Raw genomic sequence first — 18,881 nt, 5'->3', positions numbered from 1 at the left:
CAGAAAGAACAAGGCTTATGGGGCTTCAGAAATTAACGTTAGAAGTCTGAGAATGGCGTGATCATATCTGATGCCGCAGAGATGTTGAAGTCGTTGGGCGTGAAGCTTGGTCCCAAAGAAGCCTTTGGAAACTTTGGGAAGAATTGCTTCGATTGCACTGGGAGGAATGGGATCGGAAACCATCGAAAGTCTGACTGGAACTGGAGGGCAGAGCAGGGAGACTGGATTCTCTAATTGCTGAAAAGTTAACTTTCTGCCTGAAAATACTGAAGTTCTGAATCACACCTTGATGTGAACCTGTGATTTCTAGGAGTCTGTGTTTCTAGCCCGATTCTTGGACTGTAAGCCAGCTCATCGGCCGAGTGCTTTGGGAGGAGAGCTTCAGGCAGCTCTGCATTTCGAAAGGCCTCCGTCATGTAAATAGGAACAGCAATCTTTCCAAGTTATTACCCTGTTAACAGGTTGACAGATATGTGCAAATTGTGACTCACTGCTCAATTTGGCACTAAATTAATGTCTTTCCGCGCCGCGTCTGCTCAAGTGTAAGCTAGTCACCGCTGCTGCGTTACTGCTTGTTTGCCTATATTCCGAAGGTAGAAATTAAAGGAACTTGATCCTGCCACAGAATGGAGTGGAGCATATGGTGGCCGTGTAGGAGGAGAGCACGCTGTTCCTACCTGTCCTCAGCCCTGCACTCAAACGGGGGCACGACGTGTTGCCGAGCGCTGCGCAGACGCTGATGGGCTCACGGCAGCGCGATGAGGACCCCCCCCCCCATGCCGACCCCCACCCACAGCGGGAGGAAAGCGACATTTTGTCTCTAGCTCTTTAATTTGACGTTCCTAGCTTTCCTGATTTCTGTCAAGTTACTAGCGGTGGATTTGCGTCTTAAAGGTTGGGTGTATCTGAAAGTGAAATGTTTTGATTTTTGCTTCTAGGATTTAGACATTGTTTTCCTCAGTTAAAAACGCAGCTGACTTTCTCTCTTTCTCTTTTTGGCAAACACATAATGTCACCTGTGAAAAGAAAATTTGCATCTCCTTTATGTTAGGCGTGTGAGTGAAAAACAGTCTCCTTGAGGTTCATTTTTGACTCCTACTAAAATCTTTGGATTGAGTTTGCTGAGCTTTATCTGAGACCACTGCTTGGGGAGGACACCAAAAATGCTGCCCCACACCTCACTACCTTCCTGAGTTGACAGGTCTCCCGCATAAGGGAATCCAGAAATGGCAGGGGACATTTGTCGTCTGCCTGTGTAGAACTCTGGCCCTCACTAAAAGCAAGCACAGCCAGGTAGTTGGCGTGGGATCCTGGAAATCCACACGCTGAACTTGGTTTCTCTAGCCTAAAGAGACAAGTCTTCCAGAAAGCGTCTTGAAACCTTCAAGGTGAAAGGTACAAGGGAGAGCAAATTATGATGTTACCTTTGTACTGATGTCCCATATACTCATTTGCATTCTTCTGTCCAGAGCTATGATGGTTATTGATTGAGGATTGGTTCCAAAGACACTGCCCACCCCCCTCTCCATTAGCATATACTTAGCAATGACCTCCAATCACACAGGACAGTGGATTTTTGCTTCCTGCTGAGTCTGAAATAATTGGGTTTAGACTACGCACACAGATTTCGAGAAGTATGTAAATGCAGAAATGTTTCCAGCGTCTTGGTGCAGACTTTTGACATGAAGTTTGCCAGGTGTCTTCTGCCGTTTCAACATCAGGCATCAGGCAGTGATGAAACATGAGTTAGCTTCCTCCTTTCTTCCTCTTTTTACCTATTTGTGGCTCAGAGCCAAGGTTGTATCACGAAGCTGTTAATCTAGAGGGGGGCTGTGGGAGATGATGTGTGGTGTCTTGGTCTGTTCCTTACCATCCGGGAAAGGTTGTTTCCTCGCCCATTTTAAATCAACGGAATATGGGGGGAAGGCCCATGGCTAGCTGAGTCGGTAGAACATGAAACTCTTGGTCCTTTGGGGTCATGAGTTCGAGCCCCACGTTGGGTGTAGAGATTACTTTAAAAAAATAAAATCTTAAAAAAAAAAAAAAAAGGAACAGAATGGGGCCTCGCTTTTAAGAAATACCTCTTGTTGTCTCTGAGCCAGTTCACTTTTTAAGGCCTTGCCCTCGTCTTCTGGTCCTTTCCAGAGGTGGGAGAGGGCTGTTGGGTACTGAGTTCCTAGACGTCTGCACCCTCTCTTCTCGCACTTCTCTGGTCCAGTCTGTGCTTACTATCCTTGTTGTTTACCACTGGGCCCCCTTGGTTTTTTCTCCCTTCTTCAGCTCCAAGTCTGAAACTGCGTAGGGCATTCTCTAAGGAAACCTGATAGGTTCATCAATACTGTTACTCCCCAACTTTCATAACCGATACATTGGTGTTCACTTTTTTTTTTTTAAGTTTATTTATTTGTTTTGAGAGCGAGAGCAGCGCAAGTTGGGGAGGGGCAGAGAGAGAGAGAGAATCCTAAGCAGGCTCTGCACCGTCAGCGCAGAGCCTCATGCGGGACCTGAACCCACAACCCATGAGATCTCCATCTGAGCCGAAGTCGGACGCTTAACCGACTGAGCCACCCAGGCGCCCCCATTGGTGTTCCCTTTTTAACAAATGGCTTAATGTCGTCTATCTTTCATGAGCCCCCGGTTTTGAACTAAAATCTTTCCACATTGTGAGTGGAGAGTTAATCTCCCTCTTCCCCCAAGAGAATGTAGCTTTTATATGTCCCTGATCTAATGGACATGTAATTTAATTTGTCATATCCAATGGATATGAAATCCAATGCAGAATCCTTAATAGATAGTTTTGCATCTCAGCTATTGTATTATACATCCCCTTTGTATCCAGTGTGATTGGTGGTGAGCACAAACATTGGTATGATTTTATCCTCAAAGGATGTAAGCCAGACCCAGCTCTGTTGATAGTGTGGGTTGGCACGGAGGGGAGAGTCCACTGGAGGGGAGAGTTCATCCTGCTAAGAGAAGCATTTTGCAGAGCAGGCCCGTGATGCACCAATAAGAGTATTTGTAATTTTCGAGTCCTTAATATGTGCCAGGCACCATGCTAAGTACTTAATATCAGTGATTACGAAACTCAACGATTATTAAACCGTAAGAGGGTTAAGTTCCATTTGGGCTAGGAGAGGAGAAGACTCTTGCAGAGGAATGTCTCCAGGAAAAAGGGAACTGACAGATTGCCTGGTATGTCTGACTGTAGTGAGAGAAGTTTTAGAGTCAGAGAGTTCCGGGATAAAATTGTAGTAGACATAGAAAACTAACCAAGTGAAAATTAAAGCAAAACAGAAAGTCGTACAAGTAAATAAATGTACTCACGAGTCATGTGTGGCTCAGCTACTTAAAATATATAAAGAGATTTTAGAATGTACATGCAAAATACTGATTTAAGCAAAAATTACGATGTGAACTTGAATTAATTAGAACCAACCAGGAAAACAGGAACTCAGGTATTTAAAACAGAGGGAATTTGATACAGGGAATTAGTTATTCAGGTGATTGAAGTGAGAAGCCAAACGGGAGGGCGAGGCTGCTAGAGACGAACAGTGACAGGAGACTGCTGCCATTTCTGGACTAGAAGGCAGAAGGAAGGACTTCCGTGTTGGAGCCCAGCGGCCAGCATGGTGACAGAGCTAAATTCTGATCTCCTAGGGAAGAAAGTCACGAGGTCACACGTTAAAATGAAAACGCATCCTAGCCACAGCAATCAGACAACATAAATAAAAGGCATCCAGGTTGGCAAGGAAGAAAAAACTTTCACTATTTGCAGATGACATGATAATGTATATAGAAATCCCAAAAGACCACCAAAAAACTGCTAGAACTGATAAATTAGTAAAGTCTCAAGATACAAAGTCAGTGTACAGAAATCTGTTGAACTTCAGTACGCCAATAACAGAGCAGCAGAAAGAGAAATTAAGGATTCAGTCCCATTCACAATTGCACCAGAAAGAGTAAGATACCCAGGAGTGAAGATGACCAAAGAGGCGAAAGCTTGGACGCTGAAAACTACAAGCCAATGATGAAAGAAATTGAGGAGGACACAAAGAAATGGAAAGACATTCCATGCTCATGGATTGGAAGGACAGGTATTGTTAGAATGTCAGTACTACCCCAAACGGTCCCCATTTAATCAATCCCCTATCAAAATACCGACAGCGTTTTTCACAGAAGTAGAACCAACAATCCTAAACTTTGTCTGGAAACACAAAAGACCCCAAAGAGCCAAAGCAATCTTGAAAAAGAAAAGCAAAGCTGGAAACATCACAATTGCAGACTTCAAGTCATATTACGGAGCATTAGTCATCAAAACAGTATGGTGCTGGTACAAAACTAGGCATGCAGACCAGTGGGACAGCGTAGGAATCCAGAAATGAACCTGTAACTATATAATCAGTCTTCGACAAAGCAGGAAAAAATATCCAGTAGGAAAGAGTCTCTTCCACAAATGGTTTGGGAAAACTGGACAGCCACATTCAAAAGAATGAAACTGGACCATTCTCTTTCACCATACACAAAAATAAATTCAAAATGGATTAAAGACCTAAATGTGAGACCTGAAACCATAAACGTCCTTGAAGAAAGCAGTCGGTAACTTCTCTGACATTGGCCGTAACAACTTTTTTCTAGATAGGCCTCCTGAAGCAAAGGAAAGCAAAAATAAGCTATTGGGACTACATCAAAATAAAGAGCTTCTGCACAGTGAAAAAAAAAATCAACAAAACTGAAAGGCAGAATGGGAGAAGATATTTGCAAATGACATATCTGATAAGGGGTTAGTATCCAAAATCTACAAAGAACTTACAAAACTCAACACTTAAAAAAGGAATAATCCAATTTAAAAATGGGCAGAAGGCATAAATAGACATTTTTCCAAAGAAGACTTACAGGTGGCCAACAGACACACGAAAACATGCTCAACATGACTTATCATCAGAGAAATGCAAATCAGTGCGGTATCCCCCTCGCACCTGTCAGAATGGTTAAAATCAACAAGACAAGAAACAACAAGTTTGGCGAGGATGTGGAGAAAGGGGAACCGTCTTGCACTGTTGATGGAAATGCAAACTGGTGGAGACGCTGTGGAAAACGGTATGGAGGTGGCTCAAAAAATTAAATACAGAACTACCCGATGATCCAGCAATCACACTACTGGGTATTTACCTAAAGAATACAGTAGTGCTAATTCAAAGGGATACATGCCTCCCAATGTTTATAGCAGCAGTATTTACAGTAGCCCAATTATGGAAACAGCCTGAGTGTCTCTCAGTTGATGAGTGGATTAAGAATAAGTTATATAAGTGGTGTATATACATACACAGTGGAATATTACCCAGCCATAAAAAGAATGAAATCTTGCCATTTGCAATGACATGGATGGGGCTGGAGAGTATTATGCTGAGTGAAATAAATCAGTCAGAGAAAGACAAATATTACATGATTTCACTCCTGTGGAATTTAAGAAACAAATGAGCAAAGGGGGTTCAAAAAGAAAAAAAGAGTGAGAGGCAAACCAAGAAACAGACCCTTAACTCTGTAGCGAACAAACGGATAGCGACCAGTGGGGAGGTTGGGTGGGGGGATGGGTTAAACAGGTGACGGGGATTAGGGAGCGCACTTGTCGTGATGAGCCCCGGGTGATGCATGGAAGTGTCGAATTGCTGTATTGTACACCCGAAACTAACATTACGCCGTACGTTAACTAACTAGAATTTAAATAAAAACTTACAAAAAAAGTGAAATGAAAAAGCAAGAACTGGCGTTAAAAATGTGTCCTGTGGAAATACAGACGTACATGCCAGAAGAATTCACTGAGAACTGGTTGGCCCTGAAAGGCACAAGGAGGAACAAGGGAGTAGTACTTTTTGTAAAAAGAACTTGTAAATGCCATTTGTCTCCTTGACTCTATTGCACTGATTAGCAAATGGGAGAGAGAAGTCTTTAGTACCTCGTAGATGTGCGTTTCTTTGACTAAGTTTCCAGTTCATACGTGTGCACTTCTTTTTCCCACGTAGGTATGTTGATGATGTGATTAGCCGCATCGACAGGATGTTTCCTGAAATGTCCATCCACTTATCCAGGCCCAATGGAACATCAGCAATGCTTCTGGTAAGTTCTACCGGACCTATCCGTAGGGCCACGTGGACGAAGACTGGCCTCAAGGTTAGGTCTCTGGTTCTGTGTCGTAGGATCTAGAAAATGGAGGTTAAATCCCAGTTTGATGGTGAATGGCGTGTCTCTGTTCACTGGCATTCTGTAGTTTAGAAATTTTGCACATTGAAACTTTGCTTTTGAATGAAATTGCAGAGCCCATCTAAGTATTAACCAGAGAGGAAATATCCTGAAGGACCATGTCACCTGTGAGTCAGTCCATGATGTTTTGGTGAATCTGTTTCATGTTGTCCAAAGACCAGAGAAATGGAAAACACCACCTTAAAACAGAACCAGGTTCTGTGGAAAATCACTTATAAAATCCATTATGTATTTGAAAAATGTGTTCTGAGACCTTACCGCTGATGACTTCTAATTTGGGCGTTTCTGATTTCGAGTTGCTCTGAGCACGTGTGCCTCATAACTGCACCACCGATGTTTGTGTCCTCTTGAATTCACCAAAGACCCGTGTGCTCGGGAAATAGAACAGAACACAAATGCTGAGTTGTATTTAACTAGAAAGACGGAGACCTCAGTGATGTGGAGCTCTCCTAATCGTCTGTGTGATGACGGGTGCTTGAAGAACACTTCTCTGAACACAGGTTTTGAGGAGCCACCACATTTTACAGAAAGCAGAATTGGGGCACCTGGGTGGCTCGGTCGGCTGAGCGTCCGACTCTTGATTTCAGCTCAGGTCACGATCCCACAGTCAGGAGATCGAGCCTGCTGTCCAGCTCTGTGCTGAGCGAGGAGTCTGCTCGGTATCCTCTCTCTCTGCCCCTCCCCTGCTCATTCTCTCTCCCTCTCTCTGTTTCTCTAAAGTAAATAAATCAACATTAAAAAAAAAAAAGTAGAATTAATTGAATCAGAGTGATGGTGTTTTGTGGGCATCAGGGAGATGGGATTCAGGATGGAGTATTTTTCGTGTCTTGTCAGTTGCTGCTGCTCTGGGGCCTCGTGTGAACTCCCCATACGTTAGCATTTCTGACTTTTGCAGATTTTTATAAAGAGCCAGTCACCCAGGATGAGCCACTGTTCACTCTAGCCATTCACCTGAGAACAGGCTTACTGTGTGTGTGTGTGTGTGCGCGTGTGTGCGTGTGTGCGCACGCGTGTTTTTTTTCTCTTAAGGGATGTGGGCTTATGAAATAAATGCGTGTTGTTTCGTTTGTGAGAAAAAATTAGTGAACTTCACCAGGGTATCGTACTATAAAATTCTTTCAGTTAAAAAATACAGTGATTGAGGTGATAACGGTTTTCTTTTACTAGAAAAAGAAAACAGTTTGTATCTGTCTACAAAACCTGTAATATCTTCTGCCTCAGTTAAATGTACAAATTGTCTAAATTTTAAGATCCTCTCCACCCAGCAGCTAAAGCATAAATCCTGCTTTCAGCATACTTGACAGGGACCACGGAGTTAATGAAGATAAAAATGAGAATGTCCCCAGTGAAATAGGTTTGTTCAAATTATCTCTGGGCCATTGAGCTTTCATTTCATGATGGAGGCAGGGATTTGGCATCGAGGGGGGCGGACAGAGAGAACAGGTCACAGGTAAACAAGTCTAGGATATTAGAGTTACTTCCACCCGAGAAAGCAGCTTATATTTCCAATGACCCGTCAGCCCCATCTCCTTTCCCATGGGGCTGCTGTTTTAACAGGCCGATGAGAGAGTCAGGGGCTCGGTTCAGGGGAAGAACCCCGTTTTACACCCGGTTTTATGTGCACATTTTTATCCCCAGGCGTGGCTCATTCGGAGTACGATACGCATCCAGCCAGCTAGCTGTTACCTTCCCGAGGTGACGCAGGAATTCGCAGAAGGCGGTGCGTCTCGATAGGAAGGGCAGCGAGAGATGTGATTCGGAATCCCATTGCTGGGTGGCAAGTCACACTTATAACGTAATTGTCTTATTCGGTTTTTACTTTTACCCGATGGCGTTTTATTAGATGGAAGGCCTCCAGGCCATTTGCTGCTGCTGCACAGACGCCCTCTCTGAGACGAAGGGGGTTCTCACCTGGCACAGGAGCGAGACCGGCGGCTCCTCCAGTGCCCCTGCCGTTCAGCCGCTCCTGTGTCTTCCGCACAGAACGTGTGGGACCTGCACCGTGGGCAGGAGGGCCAGGCGAGACTTGAAAGTGTGGTTTTCCCGGAGATTCGTCTGGAATGGCGTGTATGCATCTGATGTACAGCTTGTGCTGGAAAGCTTTGGGAGGTGAGCGAGGCTGACAGGGCAAGATGCTCTCGGCCGGTGAACAGGACGCACGCGAGCTGTCTCTGCTGACCGCTCCTCTTCCCTACCTCGGCCAAGGCCCGAAGTGCCCCGGTGCCTTTGAATAAAATGACATGTCCTCCTGAGTCGGCCAGACTTCCTTGAGTGCAGTCGACAGAAACCCGCTCTGATTCCCTCAAGCAAGAAAAGGGTTCGTTTTTGGTTTCGTTTGCTTTCTGATGATGCCGGATGCTCCCACACGCGAAGGTAGAGCTGATCTGCCAGGAGGGACAGACACCAGGGCGTCCCGGGGGTGTCCAGAGCAGGATGATGGTCCTCCGAGGACCTTCTGGCCCAGATGCTTCAGTGTCCCCAGCCTTCCATCCCACGCCTGTGCTCCTGCACCCTGGGCGAGCACTCCGGCCAGGCTTCCCTGCGGTCGCTCCCCCTCCCGCGATGACCCCAGGGAGCTGTGCGGGCCGGAGGTGGTGATTCCCCAGGGAGAGAGAGGCAGGGCCGGGAAGGTCAGTGTCCACTTGGTTTTCTTGTCACAAGTGAGAAAGCCGGGGACGGGGGTCCTCCTGGGCCCCACAGCCAGGACACCACTCCCAAGTCTCCGGGCACCTTTCTCCTCCCGTCGCTTGTCGCTCCTGATGGTGGCAGGTAAGGTTTGGGTTGCCAGGCGTTGAGCTGATCATTTCTTCTGAGAGGTCTTTTATTCTGTAATTTGATACATACAAACGAATGTGTGTAACGTGTATGCCAGTTCTGAAGCGTAGGGATAAGCCCAAGCGCTCCCCAGTCGGTTTAAGGAGCACAGCCTCACCAGTGTGTGCCCCTCCCCAGCCCCTGCCTCTCCATCCAGAGTCACCACCGTCCTGGCAATCCTCCTCTTCTCTTCGTTTTTAAATGCAGTTTACCATGTGGGCATGCATTCCTAGGTAATGTACAAATTAGTTTGGTTAAAGCATTCTGAACTTTATAAAAATAGTGTCATACTGTGTATTCCTTCCCTGTGTGTGTGTGTGTGTGTGTGTGTGTGTGGTTTCTGAGACGTATCCATGTTGGTGGTTGGATCTGGTAGTTTGACCACTTTCATTGCTAGGTAGCAGTCCCTTCTGTGACTATGTACGCTGTATTCTTTCTCTCTGTGTGTGTTTGGGTTGTTTCCAGTGTTGCTTTCTAAACAATCGTCTCCTGAGCGTTATAGATGTGGATGTTGAACCCAAGCTCTGGAGCCAGTGCTGGCCTCTGTCTGGAGGAGGAAGGGGAGCACTGAGAACAGTAGAGCAGACCGCTCTCTCCTCAGGGCCACTTGAGTTGTAAGACGCAGCGGCACCTTGCCCACACTGGCGTACAAGGGGGGTCCAGAAACAGCTCCAGTTAAATGGCCTCTCTTCCGTGATTGTCTGTTGTGCCAATCTTGTTGTTACAGATCTCTTCCGGTTTGGGTGTGTGAGTACGGGGGGGGGGGGGGGGGGGGGGGGGCACGGTGGCGATATTTTTGTGCACACGCACAGGAAAACGGCATAAAGTCATTGAACTCCAGGGGATTCTGTGAACAAAAGGCAGGTGTGGTGATCCCGTTTGGGTTTTCCCCTTCACCAAGCATTCGCTGCTAAAAGGCAGCCAAGTGCCTTAGATGTACAGAGATCTCTAATGGGGAGCCACGGTCTATCATCAAGTTTTCTTCACAGTCTAGAAGGGGAAAAGAGAAACCGGAGAGTATAGGGTTGGCACTTTTTAAGGTGATTGGGGTCAATTTGGCACATCAGAAGTGAAATCAGCCTTTCTGTGTTGGCTGGAAGCATCGGGGCTCTAGAGCCCATCAGAAACGTCAGGTGCGATCGCCTTCCGCCTGGGCGCTGTGTTCGACATACCCAGTCACACGTGTGGACCCCCAGGTAGTGCGTGCATATCAGGTGGGGCTGGAGGAGGGAAGGCAGGACAGGTGGGGTGCTCGGGGAGTGTTTGCTGAATAGATGCGTGAGTGACCAATAAAAGCATCTTTCTTTTCTGTATGTATCAGTTTGCTTGCATTGGCTGCAGGGGGGGACCTTCTACTCAAGGGAGAAGCAGTGAGCATTGGTACTAGTTTGACTCCAATTATTGTCTTAACTTCTGGCGTCTTCGTGAGCCTTAGGCAATTGACTGTATCCTGTAAATGCCAAGTCCTAGCTGATGGGAAACATAAACTCTCAGCCTCTTACATAATCTTTAAATATGCTGTGGCTGGCTCTCTGCTCTGTTGGGGGGTGGAGGGGGCCGTTTTGGTGTTGTGTAAGTTCATAACTCATGATATAATAAATCCTGTTTCCGTTCTTTGAAGGGATGAGCTCAGCCATCCAAAAATAAATCTAGCTATGTTGATATTTAGTTTCAGTTAATCTACCACCTAACATCCCATTATTAATTTTCTTCAAACAGTCAAAATATTGTAAGAGCTTAACTGAGTCAGAGACTAGAACAAGCAGCTGGCTTCTTTTGGCATTTAAAATATTAATCTACAATTTTTGACTGATCCGCTAGGTATACAAACGTAGAAAAGAAGAAAAAGATGAAACCTCAACCATGATATTTGAAATATACCTTGATTAATTTGTAAGTAACTCTTTATTTGCAGTGTATGATTTACAAGAGATGAGACTCATTTATCAATCTTTCTGAATACACGTTAACTAACCTTTAATTTTTTAACATACTCATGCCTTGCATTTGAACGACACATCTTTTTATTTATTTACTTACTTTTTTATTTAAAAAAAATTTTTTTTTAATGTTTATTTATTTTTGAGAGAGAGAGAGAGAGACAGAGCATGAGTGGGGGAGGAGCAGAGAGAGAGGGAGACACAGAATCCAAAGCAGGCTCCAGGCTCCGAGCTGTCAGCACAGAGCCCAAGGCGGGGCTCGAACTCACGGACTGTGAGATCATGACCCGAGCCGAGTCAGACACTTAACCGACTGAGCCACCCAGGTGCCCCTGAACAACACATCTTTTTTAAACCATTCAGGCAGATTATATCATTTTGCTCTCGCAGAAGCTCTTGCGGTAGGAAAGACTGTTGAACAGCTGAACTGCTTACGTCCCCTGGGCTTCACCGTCTCCTCTGGGTTCAGTAGTCCTCAGACTTTTGTCAGCCCAAGAATCACCAGTATAGTTTGGGAGAAGTGCACATCCCTGGCAGACAGCACAGAAATTCTGATTCTGCGGCTCCGGGATGGAGCCCAAGAACCTCATTTCACAGGTGCCCCACCCAAGCCTCAGGTAATCTGTGCAGCACTGTTTTGAGAAACAGTATTAAACCCGTGGAGCCCTTGGAGTTCCAGTGAAGGCGGGCTGTTCGGTAAGTCCCAGCTTTGGCATCACACTGTTTTATGAGCTAGGTTGCTAAAGCATCCATTCACTTATTCAGTAAATACTCGGAGCACCAGGAGAGAGAGACATGGTGGGGGGTGCTGTTCGGCACCGACCCAAGTCCCCACACTCACGGAGCCTGTGTTGAGAACGGAAAATGGATGGGACACCAGCCAGTTGTTGTGTAATCTGATGGCAGATGGCGATGAGGCTGAGGGGGAAAGGAGCGGAAGAGGGCTGGAGAGAAACAGAGGTGCCATAGGGGTGGGGCTGGGGGTCGGGAAGCCCTCTGTGAGCAGACACCTGCAGGAAGTGGGGTGACGTGCTGAGCTGGGTCCGGGAGAGGCGGCACAGGTACCAGAGACCCTAGCTGGATGACAGTGGGTGTGTTCAGATAAAACCAAGGAGGCTGGGATGCCCGGAGGGCTGGGCGCCAGCAGAGGAGGTGAGACCACAGGAGCGGTAGACCAGACTCACAGACTGTGTGGGGGATTGGGATCTTTTAAGTTTTACTTTAACGTTAGGTGTCCAAAACTGAATTGATCACAATCCTTGATTCATGGCACACTGTCATCATTGATCCAGGCGTGGCCCCTTCGTATCTCTTTAATGTGTGAACCTACCACCCAGCCCCAGAGCTAGAATTTATCTGCAGTCTGTACACCCTGTGAGTGTGTCCTCCCGTCCCCTGCCCTGTAAGGAACTCTTGTCTCTCCCCGGTTTATTATTCTCTTCCCTGGCCTTCTATGAGGGAAGCTTTAACATGTACTGTGTATTCTTAGTGTACTCTTTAATGTGGCCTGTTGTACTTAATTATTTTTAAAAGATATCATATGTTGTCTGCAGGGACTTAATTTTTTTTTTTTTTTTTACTTAATTTGATTCAAATTGTTGGTTTGGCTATAGCTTATTCATTTTGCTAATATGAAATATTCCATTATATGAAAGTATACTAATTTAGTTAACCATTTTTCGATCAGTGGTCACTGATGCGCTTCTGGTTTTTGTGTTTGTACCATGAACAGTCTGCTCTGCAATTCTTGTTCGTGTTCCTTGGGACCCACAGGCCCAAGCTTTGCCCGGAGCTACTCCTAGGAGCTGAATGCTCGGTTTAGGGCAGTGGTTCTCAGCCAGAGTGACTTTTGCCTCCCAAGGGACATTTGGCACAGTCTAGAAACATTTTTAACGGTCACAAGTTCAGGGGACGGGTGTGACTGGCATCCTGTGGGTAGAGCCCTGACCTGATGCTAGACGTCTTCCAGCGAACAGGACAGCCCCCCACCTCGAAGGGGGGCCGTCCAGCCCCAAATGAAAAGTGTCAAAGCGGAGAAAGCCCGGTGTAGGGCGTGCGGACGTGTGACCGCCCATGGAAACGCCAAAGCGTTTTCCTGAATGGCTGTGCTGATTGACACCCCTCCAGGAATTCCAAAGGAGCAACACAGATTTTTTCCAGACGTGCAGAGACTTAGATCATGACCTTGGTTGACCTTGGAGATGTCTGAAGACCATCTGGAGCTAAAGTCTGTGATGCGACAACGGTCGGTTTAGGGAACTCTACCCGTGTTTTCACATTTTTGTGACAGCATAGAATATTACTGGAATTCTTTGTTAAATGCTTGTGTGTGTGTGTGTGTTTTTTTTAATGCCATTTTATAAGACTTATAAGAAAAATCTGTTTTTATAGTTCTTCATTTTGGATACTTCAAAATTGCTTTAGCAAACCTGGTTCCAAAAGACATTTGTCTCCATGGGGCGCCTGGGTGGCACAGTCGGTTAAGCGTCCGACTTCAGCCAGGTCACGATCTTGCGGTCCGTGAGTTCGAGCCCCGCGTCAGGCTCTGGGCTGATGGCTCAGAGCCTGGAGCCTGTTTCCGATTCTGTGTCTCCCTCTCTCTCTGCCCCTCCGCCGTTCATGCTCTGTCTCTCTCTGTCCCAAAAATAAATAAACGTTGGGGGAAAAAAAAAAAAAGACATTTGTCTCCAAAAATCAGATCCATTCTTTGTGGCAGCTGGTCTCAAATTATGGTTTAGCCACAAGGGTCCTAGAGACCCTTCCAGGAGGTCTGCAACGTCCAAACTGTTTTTATGGCAATACGGAGACATTGCTCACCTGTTTTACTTGTTTATTCACACATTCCCGGTGGAGTTTTCCAGAACCTCTGCAACATCAGATGATGTCGTCATGCTGAGACCAATTGATTGGCTCTGATAGTCTTTATTTTTTATGGATATAATTTTTTTACGTTTATTTATTTATTTATTTTGAGAGGGAGCAAGAGATAGAGAGTGAGCAGGGGAGGGGCAGAGAGAGGGGGAGACAGAGAATCCCAAGCAGGCTCCACACTGTCCGCGTGGAGCCCGACGTGGGGCTCGAACTCACAAACCGTGAGTTCGTGACCTGAGCCGAAATCAGGAGTCAGACTTGTCAGTTTAACTTGGCTGAGCCACCCGCGTGTCCCAGCTCTGGTAGTCTTTAATCATTTGTTTTGTTTTTAATATGGTAAATGTTGGTAACTGTAGCTCACAGAAACAGAAGTTCCATGGCGTCCGCAAATAATTTTCAAGAGTGTAGAGAGAAGTCCTGAGACCAAAATGTTTGAGAGCCGGTACTTGAAGCACATTCAGTTATTAAGCATATTCAAAAACAGTATCTCAAACTAAATCTCAGAAAGGTGGTTCCAGAAATATTGGTTGCAATGGCAGTGACATGAATGGAAGTCTATTAGTGATAGAAAACTTTGAGGTTTAAAAAAAAAAAAAGGCAAAAAGCACAAGGCAAAGGCATGCAGGACATTCTACAGGGCAGTGAGTTGTGTTTCTTCAACAAAGTCAGCGACGGGGACCAACAGGGAGGATGGAGTGCTTAAAGGCTTTAGAGCAAAATGTGGAATGTGGACCCTGTTTGGATCCCGATTCGAACAGACCAGCGGCAAAACGTTTTTTGAAGCAATCCCAATGATCTGAAGATGGTCTAAATTTCAAATGATACCAAGGAACGTGGGGTAATTTTGTTAGGTATGATGACGAGCTCGTGGTCCGGAAACAAAAGGTGTGGTTTTCCAAGGTGGATGCTGATGTATTTAGAGCTGACATGGCGTGCTATACGAGGTATGCTTTAAAATACCGCAACAGGGGCGCCTGGGTGGCGCAGTCGGTTAAGCGTCCGACTTCAGCCAGGTCACAATCTCGCGGTCCGTGAGTTCGAGCCCCGCGTCGGGCTCTGGGCTGATGGCTCAGAGCCTGGAGCCTGTTTCCGATTCTGTGTCTCCCTCTCTCTCTGCCCCTCCCCCGTTCATGCTCTGTCTCTCTCTGTCCCAAAAATAAATAAACGTTGAAAAAAAAAATAAATAAAATAAAATAAAATAAAATACCGCAACAGAGAAAGAGGAGGGATAGATAAAGCAGGTGTGGCAAAATCTTGATGGTTTTTTAATCTGGGTGGCTACCAAGCAATCCCTCTCTGTGTCCGAACCTGCTCACAACCAGGAAGATTGTGGATGGCCTCGCACGCAAGAGGACATACCGTGTGGTTGCATTATATGAAGTTATAGAACAGGCCAAGACTAAGGTGGACAGAATCAGAATAGGATTTGCCCTGGGAGGGATGGGGCAGGCATTGACTGGGAAGGGCGTGAAGGAACATTCTGTGGTGGTACAGGTGCTCTGTATTTTGATAGAGATGTGGTTTACGGTGGCCGTTCACACTTTTCAAAATTCAGAGAGTGGTCCACAAAGGTGTACGCAATTTTATTACAGGCAGATTTTGCCTCAGAATTTTGATTTCATTATTTTTTTAATGTTTATTATTCTGAGAGAGAGAACATGAGCCGGGGAAGGGCAGAGAGAGAATCCCAGCGCTGTCAGCGCAGAGCCCAGTGAGGGGCTCGAACCCACAAACCGTGAGATCATGACCTGAGCCAAAATCAAAAGTCAGACACTTAACTGACCGAGCCACCCGGGTGCCCCTCAGAAAAATTTCTTTTAAATAGATATTAAACTCTCCTTAAGGATATGCTTGCCTAAGTGTTTAGGGTTAAAGTTACTAACGACTGCAACTTTCAGATGCATCAAGAAAATAAGATGGGGGGCACCTGGGCAGCTCAGTCGGTTAAGCGTCCAACTTCGGCTCAGGTCATGATCTCACGGTCTGTGAGTTCAAGCCCCACGTCGGGCTCTGTGCTGACAGCTCAGAGCCTGGAGCCTGCCTCGGATTCTGTGTCTCCCTCTCTCTCTGACCCTCTCCCATTCATGCTCTGTCTCTGTCTCTGTCTCAAAGGTGAATAAACGTTAAAAAAAAATGTTTTTTAACATTTATTTATTTTTGAGACAGAGAGAGACAGAGCATGAATGGGGGGAGGGCCAGAGAGAGAGGGAGACACAGAATCTGAAGCAGGCTCCAGGCTCTGAGCTGTCAGCACAGAGCCCGACGCGGGGCTCGAACTCACGGACCGTGAGATCGTGACCCGAGGGAAGTCGGACACTCAACCGACTGAGCCACCCAGGCGCCCCCCAAAAAAATGTTTTTTAATAAAAAAAAGAAAAGAAGATGGTAAGTGGAGAGATAGATGGATGTGTGATACAGCAAGTAGAACAAAGTGGTAACAATCACAGAACCTAGCTCGTGGGAATATGGATGTTCATTCCACAGTTCTTTCGACTATTTAGATATTTGAAATTTTTCGTAATAAAATGTTCAATGAATAAACACCTCAACTGAAGACATGCCCCCAGGCCCCCCATCAAGGAAACAAACACCACAAAGCAGAAGAAAACTGTCTAACACGGTACTCCCCAAGCATTTGGGGAGACTTTTTTGAAAGTCCTTGAATCAGAAATTCAGAAATTAAGAACAGAAGTGAAATGAAAAGGTTATGAAGAAATGAAAAGGATTTATTATACTCTGGAAAACTTGGAAGATGATAAAACTGTCTCAGAAATTAAGACTAAATTTCAAGATATTCAAGGACAAAGACACTCAAATGAAATTTGCTAGAGAACATTGAAGAAAGGTGGGGAAACCGAGAGAATGGAACTAAGACAAAGAAGTAAGAAAGGGTCAGAGGGAAAGTGGTTGAAGCCAGACAGAGGCAAAGAAACAACATGTATGTAATTAGTCTGTGGAGAAGAGAAAGTGAAAGAATGGAACAAATAGTCTTAATATGGAAGACTGTTAGAAAAATTTTAACTTAAAGAAGGGCTGAATGTGCACATTGAAAGGGCTCTCTGGACACTTGGGAAATTGACCAGCAACAATCAAGTCTAAGAAACATTCTAGTAATGCTATCAGACTTCAAAGATAGAGAAAAAAATCCTCGAAGCTTCCAAGCAAAAAACAAACAAACAAACAAACAAATCCAATAACTTACAAGGCGAAAGAATTAGACTGGCATCAGATGTCTCCAAAACAATATATAAAGCAAGGCGGTCATGGAGCGGCATTTTCAAAGTGTGAATGAAGGATACATGTGTCTTTTAAGTAGTGAAGCCGGGAAGAACCATTTGAACATATGAGAATTCTGTACCCGCCAGCCTATCCTGTGGAATCTACCGGAGGGTGAGCTTCATCCAACCAAGAGCTGAGCTGGGGAGCCTGAGCCGAAGGACCGACAGTGAGCATGTGATGTGTTCAGTTGTTGATGCAGGACTGTATTTGTGTGTGTGATAGATGAACATGAAAGGACCCCATTAAAAATTGACAGACGAGACACTAAAATGCTGTCTAAGAAAATGGGAGTCTAAAGGCATTAAAATGGATAAGTACAAAGGTAAGAGAACAAAAATACAAGCCTTCCTGAATACAGTGAGCCAATCAATAACTGAGTGAGCCAACGACACATCACTCAGAGAGAGAAGCATTGAAAATCTAGCACCCGTGACGACTACTCGACCGTGCGACCAAGTTGAGTCTGTATGTATCAGTCATAACAATAAATGGGAATGAATTGAATGCAATCATTAAAAGATTGTTTTTCGGTTGATACTAAAGTTCATATGGAAAAGAAACATGTAAGAAAGGGTAGGAAGACGCCAGAAAACCCAAAACAAAACAGAACAAAAAAACTGGTCTGTTGGGCATTGAAACATACTCTAAAGCGTCTGTAACTGAAACTGTGTGGTATTGGCTTACAGGTAGACAATCAGGCGAATAGAATAAAATAGGCTTGAGGTAGGCTCAAGCACATATGAAGATGTAGTACATTTAGCATATGATAAAGGTGGCATCTCAAGTTGATAGGGCCTTGTTCAGAAAAAGGGAAAAACTTGTAGGTGGCCAAAAACACTATAATAAAGTCAGAAGGCAACTGATAGTCTGGGAGAAAATATTTGCAACATATATCACAGATACAGAGCTAATATCCTTAAGGTAATTTTTATGTTAATTTTTATTTTTATTTTTAAGTTTATTTATTTTGAGAGAGAGCAGGCACATGAGCAGGGGGAATGGCGGAGAGAGAGGGAGAGAGAGAATCCCGAGCAGGCTCCGTGCTATCAGCGTGGAGCCCAGCCTGGGGCTTGAACTCCCAAACTTTAAGATCATCACCTGAGCCAAAATCAAGAGTCGGACAATTAGCCGACAGAGCCACCCAGGTGCCCTTCTAAGGTCATATTTTAAATCTTAAAGGGAAAAAAGACCAAAAATGGGATAGAAAATGAAGGGGAACAAAAGACAATTCATACCCCCCCCCCACCAAAAAGATATAAAAATGGTACTTAAACATATGAAGAGATGTTCAACCTTAGCGGTAATTCGAGACATGCAAATCAAAACCACTCGGAGGCACCAAGTCTCACTTCCAGATCTGCAGGAGTTAGAAAGCGTAACAACACATTCTCACATTGGTGAGCCCGTAAGGAAACACACACCATCGTACCCTGCTAGCGGGAGTGCAGAGTGGCGCAGCCCTTTCGGAGGGACTTCGGCAACGTCTCATAAAGCCGTGTGTACATGCACCTTCTGACCCAGCGGCACTGCCCCAGGAATATACCCGCAACACACACCTCCTACAGTGTGAGCGCTCATGTCCGCAGACGCCTTAATTGCAGCCTGTTTGCAATTGCAAAACACTGGAAATAACCTGGGCAGAGCAGAGTGGCCGGATAAACTGTGATATGGCCACACCATGGAGCCACACCATTTCTGTCTCCATCTTTGAGAAGGAAC

General features: G+C 45.4%; 1 protein-coding gene across 5 annotated transcripts in view; it reads left to right on the top strand.

Moving 5' to 3' along the window:
- Positions 1-18,881, top strand: part of MED27 (mediator complex subunit 27) — a 237,582-nt gene that overhangs the window by 126,705 nt on the left and 91,996 nt on the right. For all 5 annotated transcript variants that reach the window (XM_045468941.1, XM_045468944.1, XM_045468942.1 and 2 more), the window contains exon 4: positions 6,021-6,114. In XM_045468941.1, the coding sequence (XP_045324897.1) occupies positions 6,021-6,114 (94 nt within the window). The remainder of the gene's footprint in view (positions 1-6,020; positions 6,115-18,881) is intronic.

Source organism: Leopardus geoffroyi, chromosome D4 (genome assembly GCF_018350155.1).
Source record: "Leopardus geoffroyi isolate Oge1 chromosome D4, O.geoffroyi_Oge1_pat1.0, whole genome shotgun sequence".
Taxonomy (NCBI): domain Eukaryota; kingdom Metazoa; phylum Chordata; class Mammalia; order Carnivora; family Felidae; genus Leopardus; species Leopardus geoffroyi.
The sequence above is the reverse complement of the archived record's forward strand: the minus strand, read 5'-3'. Positions and strand labels throughout refer to the sequence as shown.